The sequence below is a fragment of the Balearica regulorum genome, chromosome 3, assembly GCF_011004875.1.
Source record: "Balearica regulorum gibbericeps isolate bBalReg1 chromosome 3, bBalReg1.pri, whole genome shotgun sequence".
In the NCBI taxonomy this organism is placed as follows: domain Eukaryota; kingdom Metazoa; phylum Chordata; class Aves; order Gruiformes; family Gruidae; genus Balearica; species Balearica regulorum.
The window spans coordinates 60,403,657-60,430,888 of record NC_046186.1 but is presented as its reverse complement, the minus strand read 5'-3'; the positions used below and the strand labels follow the sequence as shown (position 1 = coordinate 60,430,888).

The 27,232-nt window shown below is 37.4% G+C and overlaps 1 protein-coding gene across 1 annotated transcript; it reads left to right on the top strand.

Annotated features, from left to right (window-relative positions):
* The first annotated feature begins 1,377 nt into the window (after positions 1-1,377).
* Positions 1,378-26,074, top strand: LOC104644186 (vesicular inhibitory amino acid transporter). Its single transcript, XM_010313723.1, has 2 exons — positions 1,378-1,617; positions 24,923-26,074. The coding sequence occupies exons 1-2, from the start codon at positions 1,378-1,380 to the stop codon at positions 26,072-26,074; spliced, it is 1,392 nt and encodes a 463-aa protein (XP_010312025.1).
* The last annotated feature ends 1,158 nt before the right edge of the window (positions 26,075-27,232 follow it).

Sequence of the window (27,232 nt, the reverse complement as noted above, 5' to 3'; positions counted from 1 at the left end):
AGAACAAGAGAAATTTCAGTGTTTGATTATAAAAGACACTTATAAAAGGGAAGGTTGTCTCCATGTTTGTTTAATTCTGAGCACATAAGAAAAACCGACAACAAGGCCTGCATGCGGGATATTTACTTTTCGAAATGGGCAAGACCTACTTGAAATGGGCAAGTTACTAGGGAGACTGCAGTTCACATATATCTGGCAGAAAAGTCCTCAGTTCAGAATTCTAGTTCAGAAATATAACCTTCTAAATTTGTTTTGAGAATTCCTGAAATTTCAGCTAACAGGAAGGACATGCTAGTGCAAGCAAGGACTGTAATTGATCTCACATGGTCAAATTCAGACCCTTTAAAAGCAAATACTTTTTTTCAGCATGATCAGCAGTGTTGTGCTAGTTATTCAGTTGTTAATGTAGAAAGAGAGTTGTTAAAACCCAGTACTCTTAATAAAGAAACCAAGAGGGAAGAGGAACGCAAGGGCAAGCATGAGAAACAACAAAAGAATATGGGCATAAATAATCCTACAACTGTGCAACCTAAGTCTCTCTCTTTACCTTTCTTTCAAAATTCCATGGGTCATGCAAGGAAAGAGGATCCTTCAGTAAATATTATTTTTAGGATTTTGCAGTGTGAGTAATCATAATGCATCATCATTTATATCCATACATAAACATATAATCACAGCTCTCTGTCATTCCCTTAACTGTCGCCAGCAACTGTGAATTAGATATAGTTATGAACAAGCTACTTTTTTTCTTCCTTGCAACTTTAAGCTTTTTTAAGAACATTTTTAAAGTTCTACTGACCTCTGTAGACACTAAAATACAGCAGAAAATTTTCACATCTGGAAAAGTGAACTTGTTTACATGCATTTACTTAGCAGTCAGTCCATCAACCCTGGTTTTTAATGAAGCATTTTTTTTCTCCTTTTGGCAGAACTATTTATTTGTATCAGAAGCACGCATAATTTCCAGGAAGAGATTCTTGCAGCCACCTGTAGATGCTTTGTGAATGACTGATCTACGTAGATACCATAGGTAAAAGGAAAAAAGGATTTGAATTGTAAATTGCAGCTTGCAGACTACTAAATCTCGCTGCAGACTACTCTGGGCAGTATGTTGAAGACCCTGGAGATATTTCTTTAGCTGGCATTTGAAACCAGCACAAATAAATGAACTAAGGACAACAAACTTCATTAATCATATCATACAATATCAAGGCTAACCTAACAAAAGGATTAACAACGTAAAACTGCTGGGGGGGGAAAAAAAAAAAAAGACATGTAAGGAAAGATTTTACATTATTATTCAGGATGGCTCACCTGAAGCAGACCTTTTCATCTCTTTTCAACTGCTTTAGGGAAACACCATCTCTCTTTTTGGGAATGGTGAGATGGGACAGCTGCCTAGACAGCTCTGATGAAGAGCACGTGAATTTTGCTAGAAGAGATGAACTGAACAGAGCTCACAGTGAGGAGAGAGAGGAACCAGATGGACCCCTGAACTTTGAGCTTGATGTTTGCCACCAGGATCCAGAATACAAGTCCCCAGCTCCCCCGCCACGTGCCCAGGTCAAACTGCTCACCAGCTGGGAAGCAGGATGGAATGTAACAAATGCCATTCAGGTAACGTTTTACTTCCCCGCTCATTACAATCATCATTTGAAAAACCTGGACATCACTTAGCCTGCTATATTTTACTTAACCGTACCATCATTTTGCAATATTCTGAAAAGTTTCTATGAATTTATTACTAATATATGTCAGTCTTTCTGCATAAGATTAGCAGTCTGAAAAACTAACGTTCCAAAGAGAGAAAAAAAGATAGATATGTTAGCTAAAGTTTTAAAAATATTTAAACTAAGTGAAAATGAAAAGGTGGTGATTGCACCTGTTTTGGAATTGCAGACATTATCTTTAATAAGTATATGTGACTTCAGTGACAGGATGTTTGATAGAAATGTGAGGTAAACATCTAATAAAAAGAGGATAGTGAGAGCCAGACTGACGTCAGACAGAAATTTACTGACATGTAAGTTAGACTAGATATAAATTGGAGCATGAAGCACAAGAAGCATAATAATACTTGTAAATGTTAAAGAAAATAGTCGTGTTGAAGAGACTGAAAGCATTTGGTCCCAGAATTCTGTGTGGAATTTGAGTATCTTTCTGAATCCTTAAATTTAGCATTAAATGTTTCAGATTCTTTTTCTCACTTTTCATGATTCATTTCCTTACATAATTCTATCATTATCACTAACTTTCTGTCTGACATGGTGAGAAGAAAGCAGTATCCACAGACATATTTGTCCCAGTAACTGTTACTTATATACTTTTTATGGCACTTTATAGAAAAATAATCTTTCCAGTGTCACACAAGTCTGTGATTACACCAATGAACATTTGTTTATGTATCCAGTTCATCCCTCAGCTCTGCAAAGGAGGAAAAGAAAGGACATATTTCTAATGCTGTCGTATTTTCAAACACGACCACCACCACACCAGAGCCAATACAATAACGTCTAGGGCACAGCAGAATATCATACTCAGAAAATGTTTAGCTGTGAATAAAAGTGTGAAGTCCTAAAATACTCCAACTACATTCTAGTAACACATTTTATCTTCAGTCTCCCTCAGCAGCATCTAGTCAGGACAGGAGTCTGGGATGAAAGCCCATTGTTGTCTCTGTGACTTTTGCCTTTGATTTCACCGCAGCCAAAATTTCATTCTGGAAGCCAATTTTGTCAATATTTGCTGTATGACCTTTTGGCAAGTCATGTTCTCTCTCACCCATTGTTTTCCTTTCTGAAAAACAAAAATAATAATGCCTCAGTAAATACATCAAAGTGCCTAAAAATTCCTGAATGTCGTTATGTACACAATTGCTATTAATTATTAATATTATAAATTCCAGTTAAAAAAATAGACCAATAACACAGTGTAAAAAGACTATCAAACATACAGTTGCCTATTTAAAAACAGGACAAATTTAAACTATCCAGTCAGATCAGTAACTACAGTCTTAGTCAAAACTCTCCATGTGCTGAGTGTTGGATACTGCTGTTGGATCTCATTTGGTCAAATATTTTAGAAATCAGCATTAAAAGAGCAGTTGGCTACAGCTGTATTGAGCTTTCTTCCTTGACGATGGCAAAGCTCAGGAGCTGCAGTTTCGTTAAGAGTACAAATGAAGTGTCCTAATGACACGTTGTGAAGCTGTGTGAGTATGTGAGCACATATGTGAATCTATGTACATACGTGTGTATATTTCCTGATACCTTGGCATTTGGTTTAGGAACAAGGGTAGAGAGCAGAAAAGGGATGGGGAAAGGCAGGAGAGGAGGAGAGAGGAGAGAATATTAAAGGGGCAACTGTCAGTAAAAAATAACAGTTTGAAGAAATTTCTATGAATAGCTTTGAAGAGAAAGTCAGAGTTGTGAACCGAATGATTAAAACAATCCAAACACTCCTGACTGGTGCAGACTATGCTAAAATGACAGTTGTTTTTGCCCTACCCAGAAGAAAGGGCAGAAATGTTTTGCATGGCAATTAGAGGTAAATATTTCAGCAGAATTCTGAAGTGTTCTAAACAGCTATTCTGGTGAATACAATTAGTTTAAAAGTGAATTATTTCATAATCCAGATTTATTTTAGGAATTATTAATTCTTTGGTCTCTGAAATTAAATACAAGGGTTTTCTTACAGTGTTTTAAATGCAAATATTTTCAAACAAATGGGTAGATATTTTTATTTTGTTTTTAACTTCAACTGAAAAAACATGCACTTTTGGTGACAATATTGTACGTGTAAACGATTGCTTCAGGCATTTAAAGTTTCCAGGGAAACATTAAATGGGAAAACATGCTTCATATTCCAACACTGCACAGACAAATGAAAACCTGTATCCAGTTAATCTAGGTAAGGACAGAGACTATAAAGCTGAGTTAAATCAAAAGGGAAAATGAACAGCATTGCCTGGCAGACTCATGCAAGTTGCATTTTTTTGTATATATCAGTAAAAGGCAAAAAAATTTTGTACTGACTTGTACAGTAGTACTGGATCTATAAGCAAAGCAACAGTCACAAGGAAGAAGGTAGTTAAATTCTAATGCTACAGCATTTCACAGCCAAACCAAAGGACAATAAAGTCTATTTATTTGCCAGCCACACATAGGAGGGTTGTTGCAAACAGTATGGTGAATGTTTGTCCAAGAAAGACAAAGCCAAAGTAAAAGAAAAAGGCACTCAGTCTGTAGCATCATGAAGTGGTACAAGACAACAAAGAATGGAGAAAAACCGAGAGAGAGAAAGGGAAGAAGTGAAAATAAGGGCAAGAAGTGAAATAATGTTCATCTCAGCATAACTGTAATTTACACCATTGTGAATCTATCTCCACTTAGGTCTCAGGAGCACAAACAAGTTTAACAGTGCAGAACAGTCAGCTACTTTACCAAGCAACTCCAAAGTGCTTTCAGTATTATGACGCTTGTCCAATCTTTAAAATACAGTGTAATATAAGCACACAATTCTTCCTTTGACATTTGGTAAAACATGATGTATCAAAGCATATTGAATGTGCCGTTTGATTCAATGCATCTGATGCCTACTGTAGCCATCTTTTGCCTCCTGTCTTTTGCAGACATTAAGCTGTACAAAGATTAGAAATACCTATGGCAGAGACAATTTTCTTGTTCCATGATCAGAATAACACAACGGGGTGCTTGTCTATTGTAAGTGCCCCTAGGAATAACAGTAATGCAATTAGTATTATTAATAATTATTAAATATTGTGTCAATAACAAATTAATAATTATTAAAGTAGTTATCATAAATATGCTCATTATATTTATATTCTGTATATTGTACATTAGTTTAGAAAAGACTCAACACTTCAATATTCACCATTTTTAAAAATGAAAGTGTATATCTGTATATCCTTCATGGTGCGCCATTGTAGACACACTTCCATATTGGGTTCCAATTTGGCTCATTTTTATGACTCTAAAAGATTCACTTGAGAATATCTCATAGTTAATATTTATTTTTCTATGATGTTTCCTCTGAGTTACCTGCCTTCATCTCCCTAGATGTGCTTACCGAGTATCAACAGCTCCCAAAGACTTCATTGGAAAACACAGTGACGCTAAGAAACAGAATTAGCAGATATAAAAGATATAAAGGCAGACATCTTTTTGAAGTGTCTAAACACCTCTCCCATTAGGCTTTACTGACACCATATTTAAGCATTTTCTAAATATAAATATGTACATGCTTGCGTGCTTAGAAAGCTACATGTTTTCACCATCAGGTCATTAGATATACCATAATACAAATCTTCTCATCCTCAACCTTAAATAATTTAGTCGCATTTAACTAAATAACCACTAAGATCTTAACTGTAGTATTTGATCTTAAATATTTATTTTCCAGGCTTGAGAACATGGGTCAATCCTTTCTGGTGCCCAGAGCAGCAACTTCCTTGAATTATACATTGAAGCTAAAGTCATACTCTGAACTAAATTATAGATATCTGAGGGAAACAAACTGCTGCATCTCACATCAAGAGGTGGTACTGAGAATTAAAGGGAGATGCCCAATGCTGATATCTAATCTAGGACCAGCAAGTAATTCAAGTTTCCAAATGGAGCTAGTCAAAAAATGTCAGCACTAAGTAAAATACCAAGACTGTAGGGCTATTGTGGTGCACGTAAAAATGCCAGTTAATATGATTTTAGCTGAAATGAACCTGCAGTGCTCACCAAATTTATTTCTCACAGGTTTGCAACCATAAACCTATATATGGAGACCCAAAAAGAGTCTAGAGCCTGGTGAGAGCCATCTACACTCAGATCTGTTTTTCCTTCCTGATAGAATGTCACCATTATGCAATGCGACTGGTAAAAGATGTATTTTAGGGAAGAAGACTCTGTAACTAATGTTTGTGCCCTGGTTTTCTCTTCGGATTTTCTCTTGAGGGAAAAAAAGATTCTGGACATACGTCACCACTTCATATAACCTTTTATTTCAGCTCAGACCCTGCAATAGATATCTTTAGTTTTGTGCACATATTCATATAGCACAGAGAAAGCTGCATGCAGGATATATATTCTCTCTATTCCCAACCCTACTTTATATCATAAAGGTTTTTTAATAAAAAATGTGTTATCCTGCAACAATGATATTATATCTACTTCACCAAAATCTCTTTATTTGACATGTAAGCACTGTGCAGTGGTTCGATTTTGAGTTAACTAACTGCCATTCCCATAAATCTCATTAGAGAATGCACTGTATCAGTCTACTTTTCCCTTGGTCAGCTGCAAACACTAAAAATGTTATGAAACCAGAACTCCTAAACATAGAGAGGTGGCTCATCTAAAATTGTTCCTCGTTCCAGGAAGGATTTGTATTGTACTCATGGGATTTAAGTTGCTGTTTTGTAGGTTTTGCATTTTACGTTGTTTGTCACATCATCTGGGCAATGAACAGATGGAGAGAGTGTTGAATGGATTTACATCAGCATATTCTACTGTAACTATTATAGAAATGTTAGGAGTGGCAAATCAGTTTTCCATAGCCCCTCTGTGTCAGATTTGCCAGCTAGTAGTAGCTGTGATACGACATAACTACTCTACAAATTATTCCCTGGACATACAGACAGTCCCCAACATATGGACAATTGGTTCAGAAAGCGCCATACTATCTCTTGAAGCATCCCAGAAACAAGTACATGGGTCGCACAAGTAATGGATCAAAGTATTGCAATTCTTGCAGCCTTCTAGGTGTTAAAAAAACATATTAAAAATCTTTAGAAGTTACAGCAGTCCTTAGATTATGCTTGCCTGTACCATGGGCCTAAAACTGCATTTCCCAATAGATGAGTTGCAGGAGAGTTAAAGGAGGTCTCTCTCTCTCTCTGTTGCCTTCACAAATAACTCTAATAGCCTCAACAGTTTGGCTATAACTAATATACCATGGTCTATAATTTATTATTTCGATGATTTAAGCTAATTATCATATGAGATAATTATCTCATGTTAGATCAGAGGGAGGCATTCTAAAGTATAACACTGAACAAAAAGTTTAACAAGCAACCTCAGGCTTAAATCTGAATATCTTGGTTGCACCGGGTATAAGATAGATATGTTTAAAAATATTTGTTCTTAACCAATACCTTTATTTTATATCTTTAACTGATTTTTACCTGAGCTTTACTGACATTGCTGTCTAATATTATGTCCTTTTGATAACAGTAGCCAGAACCACTGCTGTGCTTAAAGAAATCTGAATAATTCTGTTCAGAACCTCAAATTATAACCTTACATTGCTAAAAATCAAGTGACAAGTAAATGTTTTCTTGAAATGTCAATTATCTATTATTTCCAACAACTTTAGCTGAAACTCTTCTTGGTTAGTACTTTTGAAATCTATGTATTTCAGCATTTAAATTCGAAGCCACCATATTATCTTGAAGGTTATTCTTAGAAACAGTAGCTAAGTCACTGCAATCCATAGTATACTTCTCCTGCACTTGATGTCCAGTTTGTCACAGTTTGGTCAAGAAAGTCTTGCAAGTGCCTGTTTCTTGTAAGTGGAGGCTTCTTGTTCATTGTTCACTTGTCATAAAAGTTTGAAAATCTTTTCATCTGGAAAATTTACTACTATTAATCTTTTAGAACAGTTATTTTATAGGTGTGAGGCTACAGTATTCCTATCTGAAAGCAGGTTAGCCTTGGCTAATAGCCACACTCCCTCCCTCTCACCCACTCACCCACCCACCACCAGCTGGGCAGGGCTGAGCAAAGAGCGCAGGAGTGAGAAAGCACATAGGTCCAGATAAAGATAGGGAGCTCACTTAACAGTTATAGTTATGGACAAAACAGACACAACTTGGGGAAATTTAACTTTATTGCTAGTTTATATATGTTTAATTACTGCATCTGGTATTACGAAACAAAAAGACAGACGTTAAAGTAATAGCCTTCCTCCTGCCTTTCCCGTGCTCAGCTTCACTCTTTCACTCCAGATTCCTCTATGGCCACCTTTCTCCTCTCTCTGTGGCATTTTCAGGCCTTCCTTACCCAGGCTTTCCCCACAGCACCGCCACCTTAGCTGCAGGGCTCAGCCAATCCCTGTGGTGGGTGGGTTCGAGCTGGCTAGAACCATATCTGGCACCGGGCAGCCCTGACTGCTCCTCACAGAGGCCCACGCAGCCCTTCCCTGGCAGCGCCTGGGCATGGGCACCTGATACAAGTGGTAAAGCACATGGGTCTTGCTGATGCTTACCCTAACTGCTGCATCCAGTGCAAAACGGATTTGGTCACTACTCGGTGTGTATTTGAGGACAGAGGAGAGGAAAAGTGCACAGACACAGCCGAGTACTTGGGTGCTGATTTTCAACCACCTTTCAAACATATTTGCCAGTAAAGGCTATGAACAAAGCTTTTGTGGTCAAAGGCAAACCCGGCCTCATGTGGAGGGGCCCTCCCGCCTCCTTCCTCCTGCCCTGCAGCAAGAGGTCTGATGGAGTCAGAGCAGGGAACAGGCACCTGGGTCCTGGCGTGGGGCTCAGTGGGGGAGCTGGGAGAGACCAGCTCAGCTCGTCTCCATACAGCAGGGCTTTCTAGCCAGTAATAACATGAACCTTTGCATTAATGCGAATTTGCAAGTTGCTTTGGCATACTGCCAAATTCAGCTTGCTAACAAACGCCCTTAGCAGGGACATCAATGTTTCTGCTATTTTATATCTCAGCCAGCTTAAGTACAGTTACATGGATGAAGTGAAAGCACATCTCCACCCAAGAGCTTTAAACCCTGCCATTCTTCAAAGGCCAACTACTATCAACGGTGTTGCTAGAGCTTAATAGACAACCTGCCAAGTGAAAGAGGTGTGATTTACATCCACATTTACATATATTTGCAAAAAGGGTGTGTCAGTTTGCATTTTTCCCGTGACATATATAAAATAAATAGTACGTGTGAATAACACTTCAGAAACCTGAACACTGTGCCTCTGCTTCCCAGGCCTCTTTTTCTTTCATTTCATCATTAGGAAACTTTTAAGTAAGTCACCCAGGAGGTGGCCCACTCTGGGGGGAGTTAATGCCTAGAAAAAGCTTTTGCATTGGTAGATAGATAACTAGAGGCACACACATGCTGCACCACTCTATTTGTATGCTTCATTGCAAGAATTTTTCATAAGGAAAAGCGTTAAGTGAATTAATACACAGCGACGACTGCTCTACGCTGCTGTGCATAACCAGGCACACAGCAAACACTGGTGATCGCTCTGGAACATCTGCCTCCTGCCTTCCTGCCTGAGGCCATCACCTGCAGCACACTCAGGCTGTCAGGGCTGCTAGAGATACTGCCGATAGACACCGCACCCTTCACCGCCTGTGGGAGTGTGGCGTGACGGCAGAGTGTGTTTTCCTGGATCGGTTCAAGTTCACATCTTATTTAGATCCCTCTGCTGTCCACGTAAAGTACTGGTCTGCCTGCTCAGCAGTCAGTAGAAGCAGCTAATCAGAGCTCCTCCTCTTCCATCCAGAGTCTGCCCAAACCAACCTTTCTTCACCGCCTGTGAATGTCTCTGTCCTTGCTGCCATCCAGGCCTATCATCCGACATCATCTTTCAGTCAGGCCTCTTTCTATATCTTCACACTCAGACTATGTCCAGCTTCTGCTTATTTTTATTGTAAACCATCACTAATACACAGTCTCATGTACCAATCCACAAGGCTAAAACTCTTATCTGAGAGCTAATAATTGTCCATCTGGGTCACAGTAGCACACTCTTCCCTGACGTTGCCAAGCTTGCCCCACGCACACTGACCTGGAAAGCTGATGCAGTTCTATACCCCATGTGTCCACCAGCTCTTGCAAGCACCTCTTCAACTAGCAAATCAAATGTAAGCTAGTCATCTTTTCTTCAACAATCTACCATTTACCTTTCTGCATCTATTCACTCTGATCTCTGTCCCAGTTACAATTACCATTGTCAGTTTGTTAAATATTTAAACAAGCATTCCTATGAACTTATATGAAGATATTTATTTGCACTCCTCTGATTGTCTTAGAAATGTCCTTTTGCTGAAAATTTCACAGTTATAAGCTGCATTGAAACCACCATTTGCTCTCTTGACTCACAGTTCCATATTGACTCATGGTTTCCTTCACTCCCCTGTCTGCCTGTACTTGTTTCCTGTTATCTTACCCCTAGGTTTTAAATTCTTTGGAGAAGAGACCATTTTTTGTACTTTGTTCACACAGTGCCCTGTACAATGGGATTCTGATCAAGGACTTCCAGGTGCTCCAATAATGAAAACAATTTAGAAAGCAAGACTCAAAATGTTTTCTATTTTACAGAAACTCTTTACAAAATAATGATAGTTTAGATGTGGCCTGTGATAAATCAGCTTGACATTTGATTCAATTTCCTCTCTTTTTTCCTATATAGAATGGATTCTTCTTGCTATTGAGACCCATTGTAGAGGCTGGGCACAAGATAAATCAGCAGACAAATATGATGAAAGTACTTTTAGAATATTCTGATATTAAAATGGGCATTCCATCTTAAAAATCCAGATGGTCAAGAAAGAGAATGACAGAAACATGATATCAAAGATAAATAGATAGTACCATTATGAAAATTATACCCTTTGAAATAGTAAATGTTACCAAACTGGATCAAGTAACTGTCAGCTGCTTGAAAGCAATGATCACTCTATTCCATGGGAGAAGCCAATGCACCACGACTTGTTGCAGAACAAGGATCTCTGGCTCCCTCAGGTGAAGGGAACAGCTGATGTACTTTTCTGCTACACTAAAATCAAATTAATCTACCATGCTTTTTGGTCTTATCAATCCCTGAGAGCATTTTTAACAAGCTGAATGAAAACAGATGGTATAATTTCTCCTTTTTTGATTCATGACAGGTCACATGGTATGTAAAAACACTATGATTAGGCAACTTTTAATTTCTATATCTGTTATATCTGCTTACTTTATTGTTGTGATATTATGTCAACTTTCAAAATAAAGCCCAAATTACCTATTATAATTATTTACCATCCTTCTGTGGCTGAGATTAGTTGTACATTTGTGCCTCTCTATAGCACATGCCACTGACCAGCTATCACTGATGGAAAATATTTTTCCTTAAAATGTTCTTTCTGTCCCTATTCTTAAACTTATGAGGTGTGTAACCTCAGCGAATTTGCTTTAATAAACCATATTTAGACATGTAACTCCTCCCAAGATAACATTCCTCCAAAGACAGCAAGAACATAGTGATAGGCAGCAGAAAGTAAAATATTTTGTCAGATAGCGTTCCTTTCCTGGTTTTTATAAACTTCCTTCACTTCCATTAACAAATTTTCAGAAGGAAGCTCTTTTTTTTTTAATAAAAAGAAAGGGCGAGCCTTAGGGTTCATCAAGGAATAAAGGCTGACAAGCTCAACATCTGCAGGTACGTATGAAAATTTAATGCTGAAAGTAAAGGACATCTGAATTATTATAAGGTACTGACAGAATCAGAAATAGTAATGTTTCTATATTAGACTTTCCAAATGGTAAAGCTTCTTCCACACAATCCATAGATGGTTAATCTACAGTTTACTTCAATGTGTATAATTCCTGATAGCAGGAGATTCACTGAAATGGCACAAGCTCTGTCTGAATGAGCAAATGGAGCTATTTGAGAAAATAAAAAGCCCTAAACACTGATTACACACAGTACTGAAGATGATATATTGTAACCTAGTTTTAACACAGTAAGCTGTATAAAATGTTTTGCCCCTAAAGCTAAATAAAAAAAAAAAAAATTACTTCTATTTGCATCTATTCTCCCTCTTCTCCCCACACACATGTTTCTTGGAAGGCAATGTTTCTCTGTATTCTTGGCCAGTGGCACTAGTTTTGCCATATGTACAATACTGTGTTCACTAAATAGCTAACAAAAAAAAAAAATCAAATTTAATATTTACTTCTCAAAAATGTAAACATATGAGTCAAAGTGAGGAAACATTCACTTCAACTCATACACACATATTCTGCTATCCATTTCAATTTCTCTCAGTCCATTTCTTGAATTGACACAAATAACAGCACCAGCAGGTTATGTTTTGTTGGTCCCTAGAGCAAGTATTTTTGGTTATTTTATGTTATCAGTAACAATGGTAGCTTCAGCTTTTGCCTTTACTGTACATGGGTATTTCCATTCATGATACGTTTTTTTTATTGCTCAGTTTTCCCCTCTAGAAATATGTTTGATTCAGGCTAGTTCCTTCCTGATAAGCAAAGGATTGTTTTCAGTTTTAAAACCCATTCTAGTTTGATTATTTTAAACTAAATCTGGGTATTTCAGAAATTATGTGTAGTTCTACTGAAACCTGAAGAAACATAAATATGGGTATAAGAATTATATGATGCAAGATATTTCTCTTTTATAAGAAGGTTATCTATGTTTATAAGAAATTATCTCATTTTTTCCTTTATAATGACTGTTAATTCCCTCATTTTACTGTTTGTATCATATTTAGAATTTTGCACTAAGTTCTATTCTATATCACTAAATTTTAAAGCCATTCTTTTGTCTCATTGTCTGCATGATTTCTGCAACTCCAAATGACATCTCCCCAGCCACCTTCCCTTAAGGGACTTAAAAATCTTCTAAGCTTTAATTGGGATCTGGAGTTTAAAATGAGTTCTCCACTCCTGCTCTTGTTGCTTTTGCTTGCCTGCTGATTTTTTTCACTTTTGCTGGGAAGCCAGCTGCTCTGAGCTCTTCCTTTTGTACTTTTTATTGTTGTCATGTCAAGTTAAAAATAAAATACCTGCACAAAACTGTAGGTTTCCCTCTGCTGCTTGGATGGGATTTCAGAGACTCTTTGCTATCTCCTAAATTGTGAGGAGCTGCCATTCCTCTCCTGAAGGTTTCCTTTCCTAATCAGAAAGGATAATCAGCTGCATAATTCATACTTTCCCTCTAGCCTTCTACTTATTCGTGGTTTATGCCTATAGTTAGATATTTCTCACATCAGTCATTTTTCCTCACAGCCTCATGCCCGTCATATTCTCCTACCCCTTGTTGCTACCTCATATGGTTCACAACCTTATGTTCTAGTGCTCTCCAGTTTACCTAATGACACCTTTTACTCCCTGTCCCTGCCTCCCCTGGTGCAGTGATGCACCCAAGTTATCCAGCTTCCTGCTCTTCCTTTGCTCTTCCTGGGCACCTCACAGTCTCATGGCCTTCGTAAAGGAGTTCATCTCACTCTATAGACAACATAGAGAGAGAGAGAGGCATCTCTGGTGGAGATTCACAAATCCTAAAAAAAGTGCTCTACATTGTTGGAATGAATAGTCCTCTGTTGATCCTTAGTTCTATCCATCCTTTCCAGAGCTAGCAGATTAGCTTTGCTTTACTTTGCTTTCTTAGGAATCCCATTCCTAACAAGTGTGCATCAAGGCAAGGTAGATTGGTCATGGATGTCTTTTCCGCTACTGCATGTATTCATTCATTAAATGTCTGGTTTAGATTAATCCAATTCATAGATCCTAAGAAGTGATCATTTCCTTGGGTACCAAAGTAAGTAAAAAAAAAGGAGTCATTTTAGCAACTTTAGTAACAGTCAGTGAGTTTTCACCTAAAATCCATTAATGTCACCTCATGAATAAATTGGGATTTTGCCTAAAAATTTGAATGTTAGAAAGGAAAGTTATATAGGAGAAAGGAACAGAAACTAAATGCGATCTTAAAATAAATTTCTCAAATAAGAAATCGCTACAGCTCTTAACACTGCAGTATGAACAAAGGAGAGATCCAATAGAGCTGAGAAGTTTTCCCTACACTGTCAGAATGGCTCAGGATAAGAAAAAGAAATTAAACTCTTTTTTATAAATATACAAACTTTTACAGCAATTACTTAACTAACTTTGTTATAATAATGAAAGAAGTGGCTTTATCTCTATCCATACAGACAGTATTTGTATCTAAAAGTTAAGAATAAACCTGAGATCTTTGTCAAAGGTCAAGAATAATCAAAGTCCCCAGTTTGTTCACCCAGAGACCCTCAGCTGTTGTTTCCAGACAGCATCCTGTCTCCAAGTCTTTCCAGTGTGGCTGCAGACCAAGAAAATAATTGTTTTAAAAAGAGGAAAAGAAAAAGAAAAAAAAAAAAAAACAAAACCTCAGAAAAGTAATATGACTTACTTTATAACTCCACTACTTTTGTTCATGGGCCAGTAGAGGTCAAGAACCACTGTGTCACAGGCTGTACAAATAGAAATAACTCCTCAAGTAGTAATACTTCAAGTATTTTGCATCTAGACACCTTAAAAAGACATCTTTGACATGCTTTTTATATGCCATATGCCTGGTTTCACAATGCATAACTTTTTTTTTTTTAAAAAATAGTTCTGCTTTTATGGTGAGTACTCAGGTCGTGCCAGAAAACTCAGTCACATTTCTTTTCTGATCTTTACTTTTTCTCTTTATTATTGATTATACACATTTGGGAATGTTTGTCTTATCTACTCGAAATTAGGAGAATTATTCTACTTGATTGAATTTTAAGAATAACGTGGTCTTTTATATCATTATAGGAGAGAGACACCTCCATTATGGGAGTTCATTTGTAACATCAACTTCACCTGTATCTGTGCATGATGAAATATCAGCAGTAAAATCAGTTGCTGTTTCTTTTACCCTAAAGGTAGAAGCATCTGGGGGTGCCACCGAAGTTTAACTGAGGTTAAGAGAGGCAAAGCAGTAGAGATTTCTTGTCTATATCCAGCCTAATTGTAAGACAGCATCTTTTCTCACGTATTCCAGAAGAATATACTATGATACTCCTCCATATCAGTTTACTGATTCCTAGAGACCAAAAATAGTAGTATACCACTATTTACGTCCTTCATCCAGACTATTAACTGTGTTCTCTCCAGGCAGTGCTGTAAGACAAATTTCCCCTTTATATGCTGAGCTCTGGGAGTCATTATAGCTTGAGTAAGAGTCCACCTAAAATTGGTGGTTGAGTCTGCACTGAGGAGAGAACAGGATAATATTAGCCAGGGGAGGATTCAGTCACCTTTTATTCTGCATGCAGTCATGACAAATCCTACGCCAGCTTTCAGAAAATATAACCCAGCTTCCAGAAGATGTAACCTGGCTTCCTTTTCACCTCTCAGAGGTGCATAAGGTTCGTTCCAGTGCAAAGTTCTTTGTAGTACAGCTTTGGTTTTTTCCATTTCCTCTTCAGCCCTGCTTGTTAAAGGTAATAAGAACTGTGGCTTGTCCCATACTGGCAGCATTCATGACACACTCCTAACAAGCCAAATGCTTTCTCCCAGCCCAAGTTTGAACTTTCTATGTACTTTCAACTCTTCCTTTTGTTATGTCAGTGCACACTCAAATAAAGTTATTTGGCTCCCCGCTGCTTTGCTTTGCTTCTGGACTCCCAAGTCCCCTCTCTGCCTCCCGTCAAGCTCTTTTGACCACATTTTCATGGAAACTCACTCACATGTTGCTGTACTGGATGCTTTGAGTACTCACCTGCCTTCAGACTGGGCGTGTACCTGAGAATCCATGATGAGCTGTAATGTGAGAAATAAGTAAGCAGCCAGTGAGTACATGTTGCTTGCCGCTACTAACTTTCAAAATAATGTTTGCTTTAGTTTTGACTGCCTTACTTTTTTAATCTCTTTTTCCTCCCCACTACATAACACATAATAAAAGCCCTCATTCTTTTAGCAAAGCCTGCTTTCTCCTTTGAGAGCAAGCAAAATAATATTTTTTCTTAAAAGGTAATTTGCTTTGGAAGGGAATTTACTTTGTGTGATTCAGTGCATTCTTGCAGACAGCTCTGGATTTATGCAAACTAACATTTTCCATCGAACCATGCAGAATTAAGCATCAGCATATTATTTCAGTTTTAGAGCAAATATTTAAACCAATAGCAAAGTCAATGGGATCAGCTGTCACACTCAATAGCAGCAATTCCTTTTTTGTTGAGACATTTTCTTCCCTCTGTTCCCTTTCCTAATCTTTAGGAGATTCTTAAGACCAATCTGGCCACTAGAAGGAGAGCAAAATCAGTGGCTTCTGTCAGTCAAATGGACACATACATTTTCCAGTGCAGACCATGTGACTTCCTTCTTTGCTTATCTTATCACAGCATCTCCTGAGCAGTCTATCTGCCTTATCATCTGCTTATGGGACCTGAAGGATTGACAGAACAACACTTCTAAAGTTTCTCTCAGTATATAAGGTGATTGCAGGCATTAATCACAGAATAAACACCTTAGCCACTTTCCTCCCTGCAGCTAAAACAGGCTGGCATTGGCAGAAAGAATAACAAAAATCAGGAAAAACAAGATTGCTGGGGTCTAATTCAACCATCCCTGAAGTTAAAGGAAGATTTTTCACTGACATTAAAGGAGATGGATCTGCTGCTGAGGTCATACAGGCCATGGACAATATTTGAAGTTTTCCACAGAACAGCTCGTAGTGTTTTTTAATTCAAACTCAGCTGAACTGTGAACAAACTGTGAAGTGAGCGGGAAAGCAGATGAATTCTTTTCCTGGTGTCTGTAGAGCAGTGCCAGTAGTCTGAGTAGCCAGCTAGGGAACTGGAAATTCTTACCGCTGAGAAGAAATAGGATATCACTGACATTGCAAATACATTGTGGGATGATTTATGCGACTGGAATTTAAAAATAATTAGATAAAACATGTCTACAAAAAAGGAGTAGGTAAAAGAAGTGATATTAGAGAGATGATTATCTGTGTAGAGCTATTGTCTGGTAAGGAAAATTGTATTGTTCTTGGTGACTTCAGTTTTAAAGACTTATGCTGGAGGTTGTATGCAGTCTGTGGTAAAACATCATTAAAGTTTCTAAAAATGATAGATGATAATTATCTAACACAAAAGGTATTGAACCTAGCTAGCATCAGGTAATTCTATTTTGAGCCTCATTACCTTGAATAAAGATGAATAGATCAGTAGATCTAATTACATTCATTATGGGAAAACAGAAAACAGTAATATATATATATATATACTTGGTACTTCAAAAGAGTGAATTTTACAAACCTGGAAAAATTATGAAAAATAATTTATTAGGAAGAATAAATACAGACAGCAAATTGCGAAAGCAATTTGAAAGTTGTTTAACAAGAATTTATGAGGTGTCCAGAAGCCACATCTCATAATTAAGAAATAGTACACCTATGTGTTAAAACCCCTCCTTCAGGTGTGAAGTGAATGTATCAATTAAAATTTTAAAAATATAAAATAGCAAAGGGGAGAAAGGGAGAGCGAGAGTAATCATTCTAAATTATAAATTATGAAGTGTAGCAAAGAGATATAGGAACCCAAAGACACTAGGAATCTCGCAGGGATTAGGACAGTAAAAACCCAATTTTTAGGAATGAGGAAAAAAAGACTAGGTTTAGCATAGAAATTTGAAACAGAAATACTAATAGTGGTATAATTTAAGTACAAATGAAAATCTGTGTCTCTATATGTGACTCTGTATGTTTGTCTAAAAGCACCAGGAGAAAAAGCAGAACAAAGTTGAAAGGGAAGGTATGTGTTAACTGCTACAGAGCAACATATATGTGATTTCATTCAAATGGAGAGGTAGAAAAACTGACCTATAGATAAGTGTTAAGGGAACGAAGTAGAGGACAGTATCTATAAAACATGCAGATAGGGAAAGAAATAGTACTATGAAAATAAGGAATTTTGCATAATATTTATGAGGAATGAGAGAAAATAATGAGGCAAAGGATCCAAAACTGCATCTACTCTCATAGAGCACAGAAGGTAAATCCAAAATCTCTCTAGTCAACATGAACCCCAGACACATAGTGAGCACTTGACTGGTGGTATCCCTTATTCTCCGTGGTGCGCACAAGTGATCCTGGCGAAGCCACTAGGACACACACGCATCAGTGATGGTGAGTATGTGACTGTGAGAGTGCGTAAAATCAGCTTAGAGTTTTTCTAATGTAAGATCACCTTCCTCTTCTCTGAGATCTCTCACTGAATTTTGCTGCACTGATTTCCTACATTAGCAATAGAAGGAGGTTCTAAAATTGTTCTTAACTTTGAAAAAAAGATGCAATTGTTCATACGTAGTCTCTGTAGAGAATCAGGAGGATGTGCTCATAGCACATGAGAACAGTGGGCCATTTTGTAATTTTTCAAGATGTGCATCATGCTGTTCTGCATAAGACATTTAAAAGTTAACTCTGAGTTTCTAAGCTGTGCGTCTGCACTGCATTGTGTACACATTCTGTTGCACCGCAAGAGAAATGGGCATCTCTGAAAGGAAATTCATCTCGGCTCTACTAACAACCTATCTTAAGATAGACATGAGTTATAAATTGAGGACCCTATTTTTTCCAAGCTTAGACTTGGACAATTAACTATTAGATAACTACAGTTACTATTTAAAATGGATGTTAAAATGTATCTCATTAATATTTTGAAAGCAGAATGTCCAGCAGGTTTGCACTTGGGAGATGTAACAAAAGATACATCTGACCTCATAATACTCTTATTCAATCGCTGTTACATGTGGAATTTTCAGAAGATTGTGGATATCATTCCAATATTTAAAAAGCCAGTTAAATCCTGACTAGTGAAACCTGGCAATAATTCTAAGAAAAGAATGTAATTGTTAATACAGGTTTTAATTGATACAGAATAAAAAGCTAGGAATATAGTTAGTGTCAATCAGTATGGTTTTGGAGAAAGAGTCCTTACAGTCCTTATTAAACACACTTGAGATAATTATTTTATGAGATTGTAACATATGTAATGAAAGATAAATAATATATTTAGACTTTTAGAAGGAATTTTGACACAATAATACACAACATTCTGATGTAAAAATTAGTCCAACAATAGAATACACCTTAAATGGATTAACACCTGCCAAAGTGACAGATCCAAAAAAAAAAAAGCAACTGTCAGTGTGGATCTATTGTCAAAGGGCAGAGTTTCTAATATGGGTAGGAGGTTATCTAGTAGAATAATTGGCAACTGGTCCAGTACTATTTGGTGTAGTCAACAATGGTCTGGAAGAAGACACAAAATCACCATTGATCACAGTGGTGGCTTAGAAAGGAAAAAACCCCATGGAGATCAACAAGCAAGTAGCTCTGTTATCCTGGCATGAGATTAAGGGATTTTCTGTATTTTTTTAATGTAGTGCTAATAAAGATGTATCTTTAAAAACCACAGCCACACAGACTTGCATTGGTTCTGGAAAATTATTTATCTTAAATGCTAACAAATGCTAACCAGCATAATTAAATATTTTGTGAAAGTGTACTGAAAAGCAGGGTTCTTGAATTTATAACCCTACTCTTCCAAGAAGATCCATGAAGGAAGCTTGCCTGCATGGTTTCTATGCCTAACTCTTGTTCATGCAGGGAATCAAATACATAGTTGGGAAAATAGTTAGGCTTAAAAGAACCGTTCCAGTAGAGGAGCTACAGATGGTGAGAAAGGCAATCAGAGATAGTTCAGCAGTCTGGTGTATTAGCATTTATTCTGCATATAGGAGAGCTGGACTAACTGAATAATTTTCAGTTAAATGCTTCTTAATTTCTTAATGTATTTTTCTATTTGATTGTCTTATGATGAAATCTTTTTCTCTCTCTCGGTTTTTTGGGGTTTTTTTAGCATTGCCTCCTACTCCATTTTATTTCATTTCATTGTCTTTTGGCATGTCTCAACTCTGACCATGTTTTGATGTTCTTTACTTTTTAATTACTTTTCAATCTATCATCTGCTTTGTTTTTCAAAATGTCATATTTCAGGTTAAAACAGCCTATGAAATGAAACATTTTCCCTGGGACTAAAAAGTAAAACTGAACATCAGGAAATTTTTATATATATTCAGAGTGCTTGACTGTGCTCATTTATGCATTTTTCTAAAAACATTTTATTCTTTGGGGAGGTGCTTGCCCTGAGGTGAAGTAGTGTCAAACATGGTATGATAGCAGAAGGCCCAGTTTTTGCATTCTACACTAATGCAGATGTCTAGTATTTTTAAACAAGCAGCCAGCCTTGCTGGTGTGGGCAACACTCCCACATAGTTCAATTATTGCAGTCAAACCATCGACAAATGCAAAAAATGTTTTAACGTGCAGATGTAATTTGGAAATCCTGATCTGCTTGTTTTGTATTGTAGGTGGATTGGTAATTTCTGGTTGTAGCTGTCATACCTGGTTGCTCCTGCCTGAGGGTATTCTGACAAGGCTAATAAATGGCTTCTGGCTGAGACTGACCTTTCCTTACATGCCCTTTCCGCTCTTGTCCTTGCCATTTCTTCAAAGACTGATCACCAGTTCAACCCTCAGTCCTTCCTTCATTCTAGGCCCAGCTGCCTATGGCTAAGTCTACTCCAGATGTTTGACAAGGACCTCCACATAGGCACATGTATTCACTCACTGACAACGAACAGTCCACTTCCATCCTCAGTCTAGGGTGAAAATACCCAAGTCTTGCCAACGCCTTGGGAGACAAGGGAAGATGCAGCCCCTTGGGCAAGCTTGGGGTCCCTCCCTGTACAGGATGGATGGAGTGATGGCAAGGAACACAACCACTCAAGCTGAGCCGTGATAGAGAACTCTTCCAAAAACTCCATCTCCCTGTACCCAACTGTGTGAATGTTTTTTTCCCTGTGCTATTCTATTTTGTAAACAGATCACCTTAAAACAGACTATTTAGAGCTAACGTATTTGACTTTGCACGAGAACAGTTGGAAATAAAACCTCTCAGACAGGAACACTTCCCAGACAGAACGCTAAAACTAAGAGCTAGGAGGCAATTTAAAAAATGGTTCCTTTTGCCTCTCGTGTTCCTTAGCCTCACAGCTAAGGCTGTCTGTGCCATAATCTGGACACGAGAACACAGGAACAGAAGACTCAATAAGAGTAAGTGCTGGGGCCAGGCTGGACTGAATGTGCATTAACAAATGGTGTAGGAATTACCTGTGCCCCTATTCCACTAGCAAAGAATCAGTGAAATGTTGACACCCCTTGTCTACATTCTCTGTACACTCACTCCTCATGAGAGGGGCACAAAAGCACCTTCAGCAACATCCATTAAATGATTTCTTTATGGAGGAGGAATTTTCCACAGAGAAGTCATTTTAAGCAATGCTCTAAGGTTCAGCCGGAGAACACAGCTCAATGCCTGTACTGTTATATTAAATTGACAGCAAAATAAGTGCTTATTAAAGATATCTTTTTCTTTGAAACTAAACTATTTAAACTTGGTGACATCCAGGAAATGGTCTTAACAGAAAGTATTGCTTTCAGAAAGGTAAGAACGGTAGATCAAATCCAAAATGAGTTTTGAAGTCTGACAAGCTCTAATGGCCATCACTAACATTTTTGGATATTTTGTAGAAATTTGACAACATATTGATACATTAAACTTGGTGGGGTGTTTTTTTTTTTTTTTGGGGGGGGTGGGTTTGTTTGTTTTCTTGTTGATTTTTTGTTTGGTTGTTTTTTTAAGTGGAAAAACCATTTCTGTTGATGCAGAAAAGCGCTGTCATTTCACCACATACTTATTCACTGTTTTGGCATGTTTAGAGTTCTCCCATTTCTCTCCACTAACCATGATCTGTATCCAAAAAGCTGCAAAACCAGTTAGGTCCACAATGTTTGCTTTCTAGTATTAACCGAAAGCTGAAGGACATAGAAACCGTAAGTTCCTTACGCAAATCTCACCAGCTATTGTTTACAGACTCTGGAAAAAAGATGTCAAAAACATCAGCTGAAAGGAAAACTTACAGTTTCTGTAGAAAAGTTCAATTCAGAAATTCTAAACTCACTGTATGTGATTTGAAATTTGTAATCACTGATACACAATTTTAAGAAAGAATATACAGAGTGCAAAAATGGGTTTGTTTAATAAGGTCTGAATTTAGAAGATTAAAAAAAAAAAACCCAAACAATGATAAAACCCCACCTCTATCATCCCATGGTCTGTGTTATATACCAAATAAAATTATTTGATATAAACAACATCAAGGAGATGTTAGAGGTTAGAATTATGTTATGCTCTGATTAAACTAACAATTAAGCATGGTAAAGCAGACACCTTTGGGGAGGACTGTAAATGGCTGTCTAATGTGATAACGTCTCTGAAAGACTTATGCTTTGGTTTAGGTTGAGGCTAGTCATATAAACGTTAATAGCCTAAATTCAGCAGGGGAAAAGCCATTGTGTGGGCAAGGCCTGTGCTGACACTTACCTCTGGTTTAATTAATCAGTGACCCTTTGGGTCAGCAGATACCATTTGAACTCCCAAATGCAGGTTAAGGGTCAAAATACTAATGCTGTGAGGATGGAACAAATGAGATAAGCTTGCTACAAACTGCAAGGAACTGAGAAAATATCATTGTTCTTATGTTAATATGGAAGATGACTGTCTGGTTTTTATCTTCCTGACTTTTTTTCATAGACTTGGTTTATTTGTGATGCTTTTAAACTCAATCTGTTATGTGAATGTTCTCTGAGGATTGTTTTCATAGGAAGGAAAACACATTTTGTTCTTTAGGCAGCTACCTAACTTACCAGTCAGTCAAAGCCACAATTAAAAATGGCATGATACCAAAAGCTACTGTTGCATGTGTACTACTTGCAGTCTGGATACAGCCAGATATCTAGTCTTTTTAAGAAACTAGACTGTTAGATGGCAGAAATGGTAGAATTTTGAACACTTCTGTGAAGTTCACATACAAAAGAAATGCTAATTACACTGCAAGCTAATTGGGTCATGAGGCCTGTATTAGAATGGAGCTAAGCCATTGGAATGGGGAGATTTGGGTGCGTGAATTACCACAAGCTATGTAGTCGAATGTCCCAGCCCCTAAATGAAATGGCACCTGTCACTTATAAAAAACTACTGCAGTAAATTAAGTAATTGAAAACAGCCAAAAAAGGTATTAGTCAATAACTTTATTATTATATTAGTAATAATAACAGAGCTACTTTTGTTTCAGTATATAAAGGCATAGACCTTTTCAATCAAAATGTACTAGGGCATGTACTTAATATGATTCTTCCAATTCTAATTCAGCTGAAAGCCAAAGAAATCTGCCTCTAGAGTGAAACCTGGTGAAACAGGCAATGCTGCTCGTTCATATGATGGGCACTCCATTTTTCTCATTGACTCAGAGAAATTCTAATTTAAGGACTTCTAATCTTTCTTCTCTGGTTGAGGGTCATCCCACAATCTGCCCAAAACAGACTGCTATTTTGTGGCTGGAAGAAAAGGAGAATACTTTACTTTGATGATTATTTTGAAAAATTGGCTGTCCTCTGAGCACTCCTTATGGATCAGGACTAGGAGTACTAGGTATAAACCCTACAAAGCTGAGACAGGCACCCATCTTCTTGATGAGCTCCAGCAGAGCTGGGCTCCTAGACTGCCTCACAGAAAATGTCTGCTGGGTGTAAAACCTGAGGCAGTTGCCAGAAAACACCTAAGATGGAAGCATGCCTGAAACACTTGTTCCCAGCCTGGCTTCGTGTCCACAGCTGTGGATGGAAAAGTCTGAAATTAAGATTTAGACCATTAAACTCACCTCTTCTGCTTTGGCTCCTGAAAGCAGTCAGCGGCACTACTGATTCAGAAAGTGAGAGAAGAAGAGTGGGCACGCCTTCTGTGAGGAGGCCTGTTTCTGTTTGGGGTTCATGGGCTTTGCAGAGCAGATGGGGTTGCTCAGGTTTGGTCAGAAATGAAGTTTAGATGGGTGTGATCCAAATCAAGTCCTTCTGTCAGGCTGGAATAGCAAACATGAGCACAAATGCTTGTATTTCATCATGTCCTCGGTGCTGTAAGAAATATTGAAGTAAAAAATTCTGTAGATCTAGTTAACTGTATTTTGTTTCCTCCTTACCTTTCTTCAGCCATCAAGAACAAAAAACACCTGACCAGTCTGAGTAACGTGCATTGCTTAATTTCAGCTTTGTAGCATAAAAAGAAATGTCACGGAAGCATCTTTCCTAAATTGGGTCTTTTTATGAAAAACTATTGTTCAAGGGTTTTGTTGGTTTTGTGCTGATGGAAATTAAACCACATAAAAGTGTTGTTCGTCCTTAAATATAGAGAAGAAAGAAGGAAAAAGACAAAGAAATACACACAGTGTTCTGTGAAACTAAAATGCCACGGTTTTTTTCACTGGATAAAATAAGTATAATTCTGTTCCTTTCAGAAACTGTTTAGAGAAAAGTATGTCTATATGTTTTACATGTATTTTTAAACACCTAAATAAGTTTGCACAGTCTAGAATCTCAGCTGTGAGAAGAGTCACTTTAACAGTAGACTTAACAAGAGCAAAGGCTTCATGAAGCGTTCAAAAGCCACGGAAGAAACACAAGCAAAGTCTGATGTCACTCTAATGCCATTTCCTTTCCAGAGGTCTGTTAACAATTTTTAGACTGAAGAGAATTGTCATTACTGGATCTATCTGCAGTGCTATTTTTAATTTGAATGAAACTTGTACAGATGATGCTACAGTTGCTTAATTTTACTGATATTGAACCTTTTTCATTAATATGCATGCTGATTGAATAACTGCCTATGAACCTTCTAAAATGTGTTTCTAATCACATCAGCATTAAATATTAACTATGAACCTGACTCTATCATTCAGCCACATTCTCTTTTTCCTAGCTTATCATTACATGTGTGTCAATAGAAGCAGATATTTTTGCTGATAATTTAATTTATCATAAACAAACACATTTCTCATGATTGTTAGTTACTGAGCTGAATGTAGCAGTACTTCCACCATGCAGTTAGGTGAAAGCAGTGTTTGGGACAGTGGCTTCTAGTAAGCATTTTGCCTCGGGGATTTTGTGCTATCTTTTCTTTCTCTTTATCCTTTTCAGGGAATATTTGTCCTAGGATTGCCATATGCTCTTCTCCACAGTGGATACAGTGGCCTGTTTCTTATTATCTTGTCTGCAGCATTGTGCTGTTACACAGGCAAAATTCTAATCGCTTGCCTGTATGAAGAAAATGAAGATGGGCAGCTCATGAGAGTGAGAGACACGTATGAAGATATTGCGAATGCCTGCTGCAACATGCTGTCTCCCAAACTAGGTGGCATAGTTGTCAATGTGACCCAAGTGATGGAACTGATCATGACATGTATTTTGTATCTGGTTGTTAGTGGGAACTTGCTGTCACATAGTTTTCCATATGTACCAGTGACTGAGAAAACTTGGTCCGTAATTGCATTTGTTACACTGCTGCCTTGTGTATTTATCAAGACTCTCAAAATTGTTTCCAAACTCAGCCAGCTTTGCTCCTTGGTCCATTTTATTATCATCCTTGTAGTGATGACTTACTGTCTCACACAAATACATCAGTGGTCCTGGGCAAAATTCAGACTCTCCATTGTGTTTGAGGACTTCTTGGTCTCTGTAGGGGTGATCATTTTCAGTTACACTTCGCAAATATTTCTTCCCACGCTTGAAGGTAACATGAAAAACCCAGGGGAATTTAGATGTATGCTGAATTGGACTCACTTTTTTGCTTGTGTCTTGAAAACAACTTTTGCACTGACTGCATTCTTGACCTGGGGTGAAGAGACAAAGGAAGTTATTACTGACAATCTGCCATCATTTCTTCAAACCCTAGTGAATTTGGGTCTCTTAACCAAGGCTCTTCTTTCTTACCCTTTGCCCTTTTTTGCAGCCACAGAAATTGTGCATGCTTGTATTTCTAGAGGCAACCATTCCAATTACAGATCTCCACTATTTTCTCTGGGTCTAAGAGGCTCATTTCTCCTGTTAACTCTGCTGATGGCCATGTTCATACCACATTTTGCCCTGTTGATGGGTTTAACAGGCAGTGTAACAGGTGCTGCTATGACTTTTCTTCTTCCTTCTCTCTTCCATTTAAATCTTAAATGGAAAAAACTATCCTTCTTAGAGAAATGTGCAGATATCTCTGTTTTTATTTTGGGTTTCCTTTGCAGCCTTGCAGGCATAGTTTGCTCAATAAAAGGGCTGCTCGAAGTATTTGGAGGAGTGTAAAAATATTTCCTGAAATACAAATAAGGCCCAAATCTTATAAATGTTTTTACCTTGTTAGTCAGTATATAAGAGATTTTGTCACTAGGTAAAATTAAGCATATGCTTAAATGTTTGGAGAATCAGGGCTTTAACTGTAAAAGTATGTGGCTCTAAACAAATTGAAAAATAACTTTTACAGCCAAGAAGTACAAAATTACCCCTATCTAAAATATTGAGAGGAAAGAAGGTGTTGGAATGGTTTAGCACGAAAATAATTTTAAACTAATCCTATACGGGTTTGTTCAAACATGCCATGCACATCCTTAAGTGGTTACTGCAATTGATTCCACCAATTTAACCAGAATTTCTCACAGCGTTAGATGCTGTTCAGTCTCAAAGCTATCAAATCTAGCTTACAGAATATGATAGAGTTTGAGCGAGCTATCATTGCAAACAGATGAAATATGATTTCACATTATTGGCAGAATGTAATTCCACACGTGAACAGAACAAATCAGTGAATTTTGTTTTTGATGTAAGACAAATTCTACTACTTGTTTTTTCAGTGAGTAGGCAAAAAGAGAACTCAGTTTACAACAGCTTTGAAAGCCTGCTTTTATCATGAGTTCAAATGGGAATGCAGTCAGAGTAAAATGGGCATTCTAATAGCTCACAGTCATGGAAAAGGGAATTTGTTCTGAAAGAAGCTATAGACGATGACTGCAGCTTTTCTGCAAGTCTAATTCCTAAGATTCATGCCTCTGCAATGCAGTTATTCTATTGGTTGGGTTACAAGAAGTCTCACTGGTAGCATGAAAACGTGCAGTTCACTTTTCCTCTTAGGCAGGAAATTTCTTTGATCTTCGTATTTTATCCGATGATATTAAAAGCTCAACAAAGTAAATTAAACTCAATAAGCAGACACATAGTTAACTTCCTGTATGACTTGCTAGAACTTTAGCTTTAAAAGATATTGGCTTAATAAAAAGATCAACATTGCAATGTATTTCACGTTAGTGATGAAACATTATGACATGAAGCAATCTGATCAGAGTGCCCTAACGAATACATATCATCTTTTTGTACTAAATCTGTTATATTAGGTAATTAAAGTAATGCTTTGAAAGAAGAAAGTTTACATTTTCGTTATGAACAATTTCACAACAACCTTCTACTGTG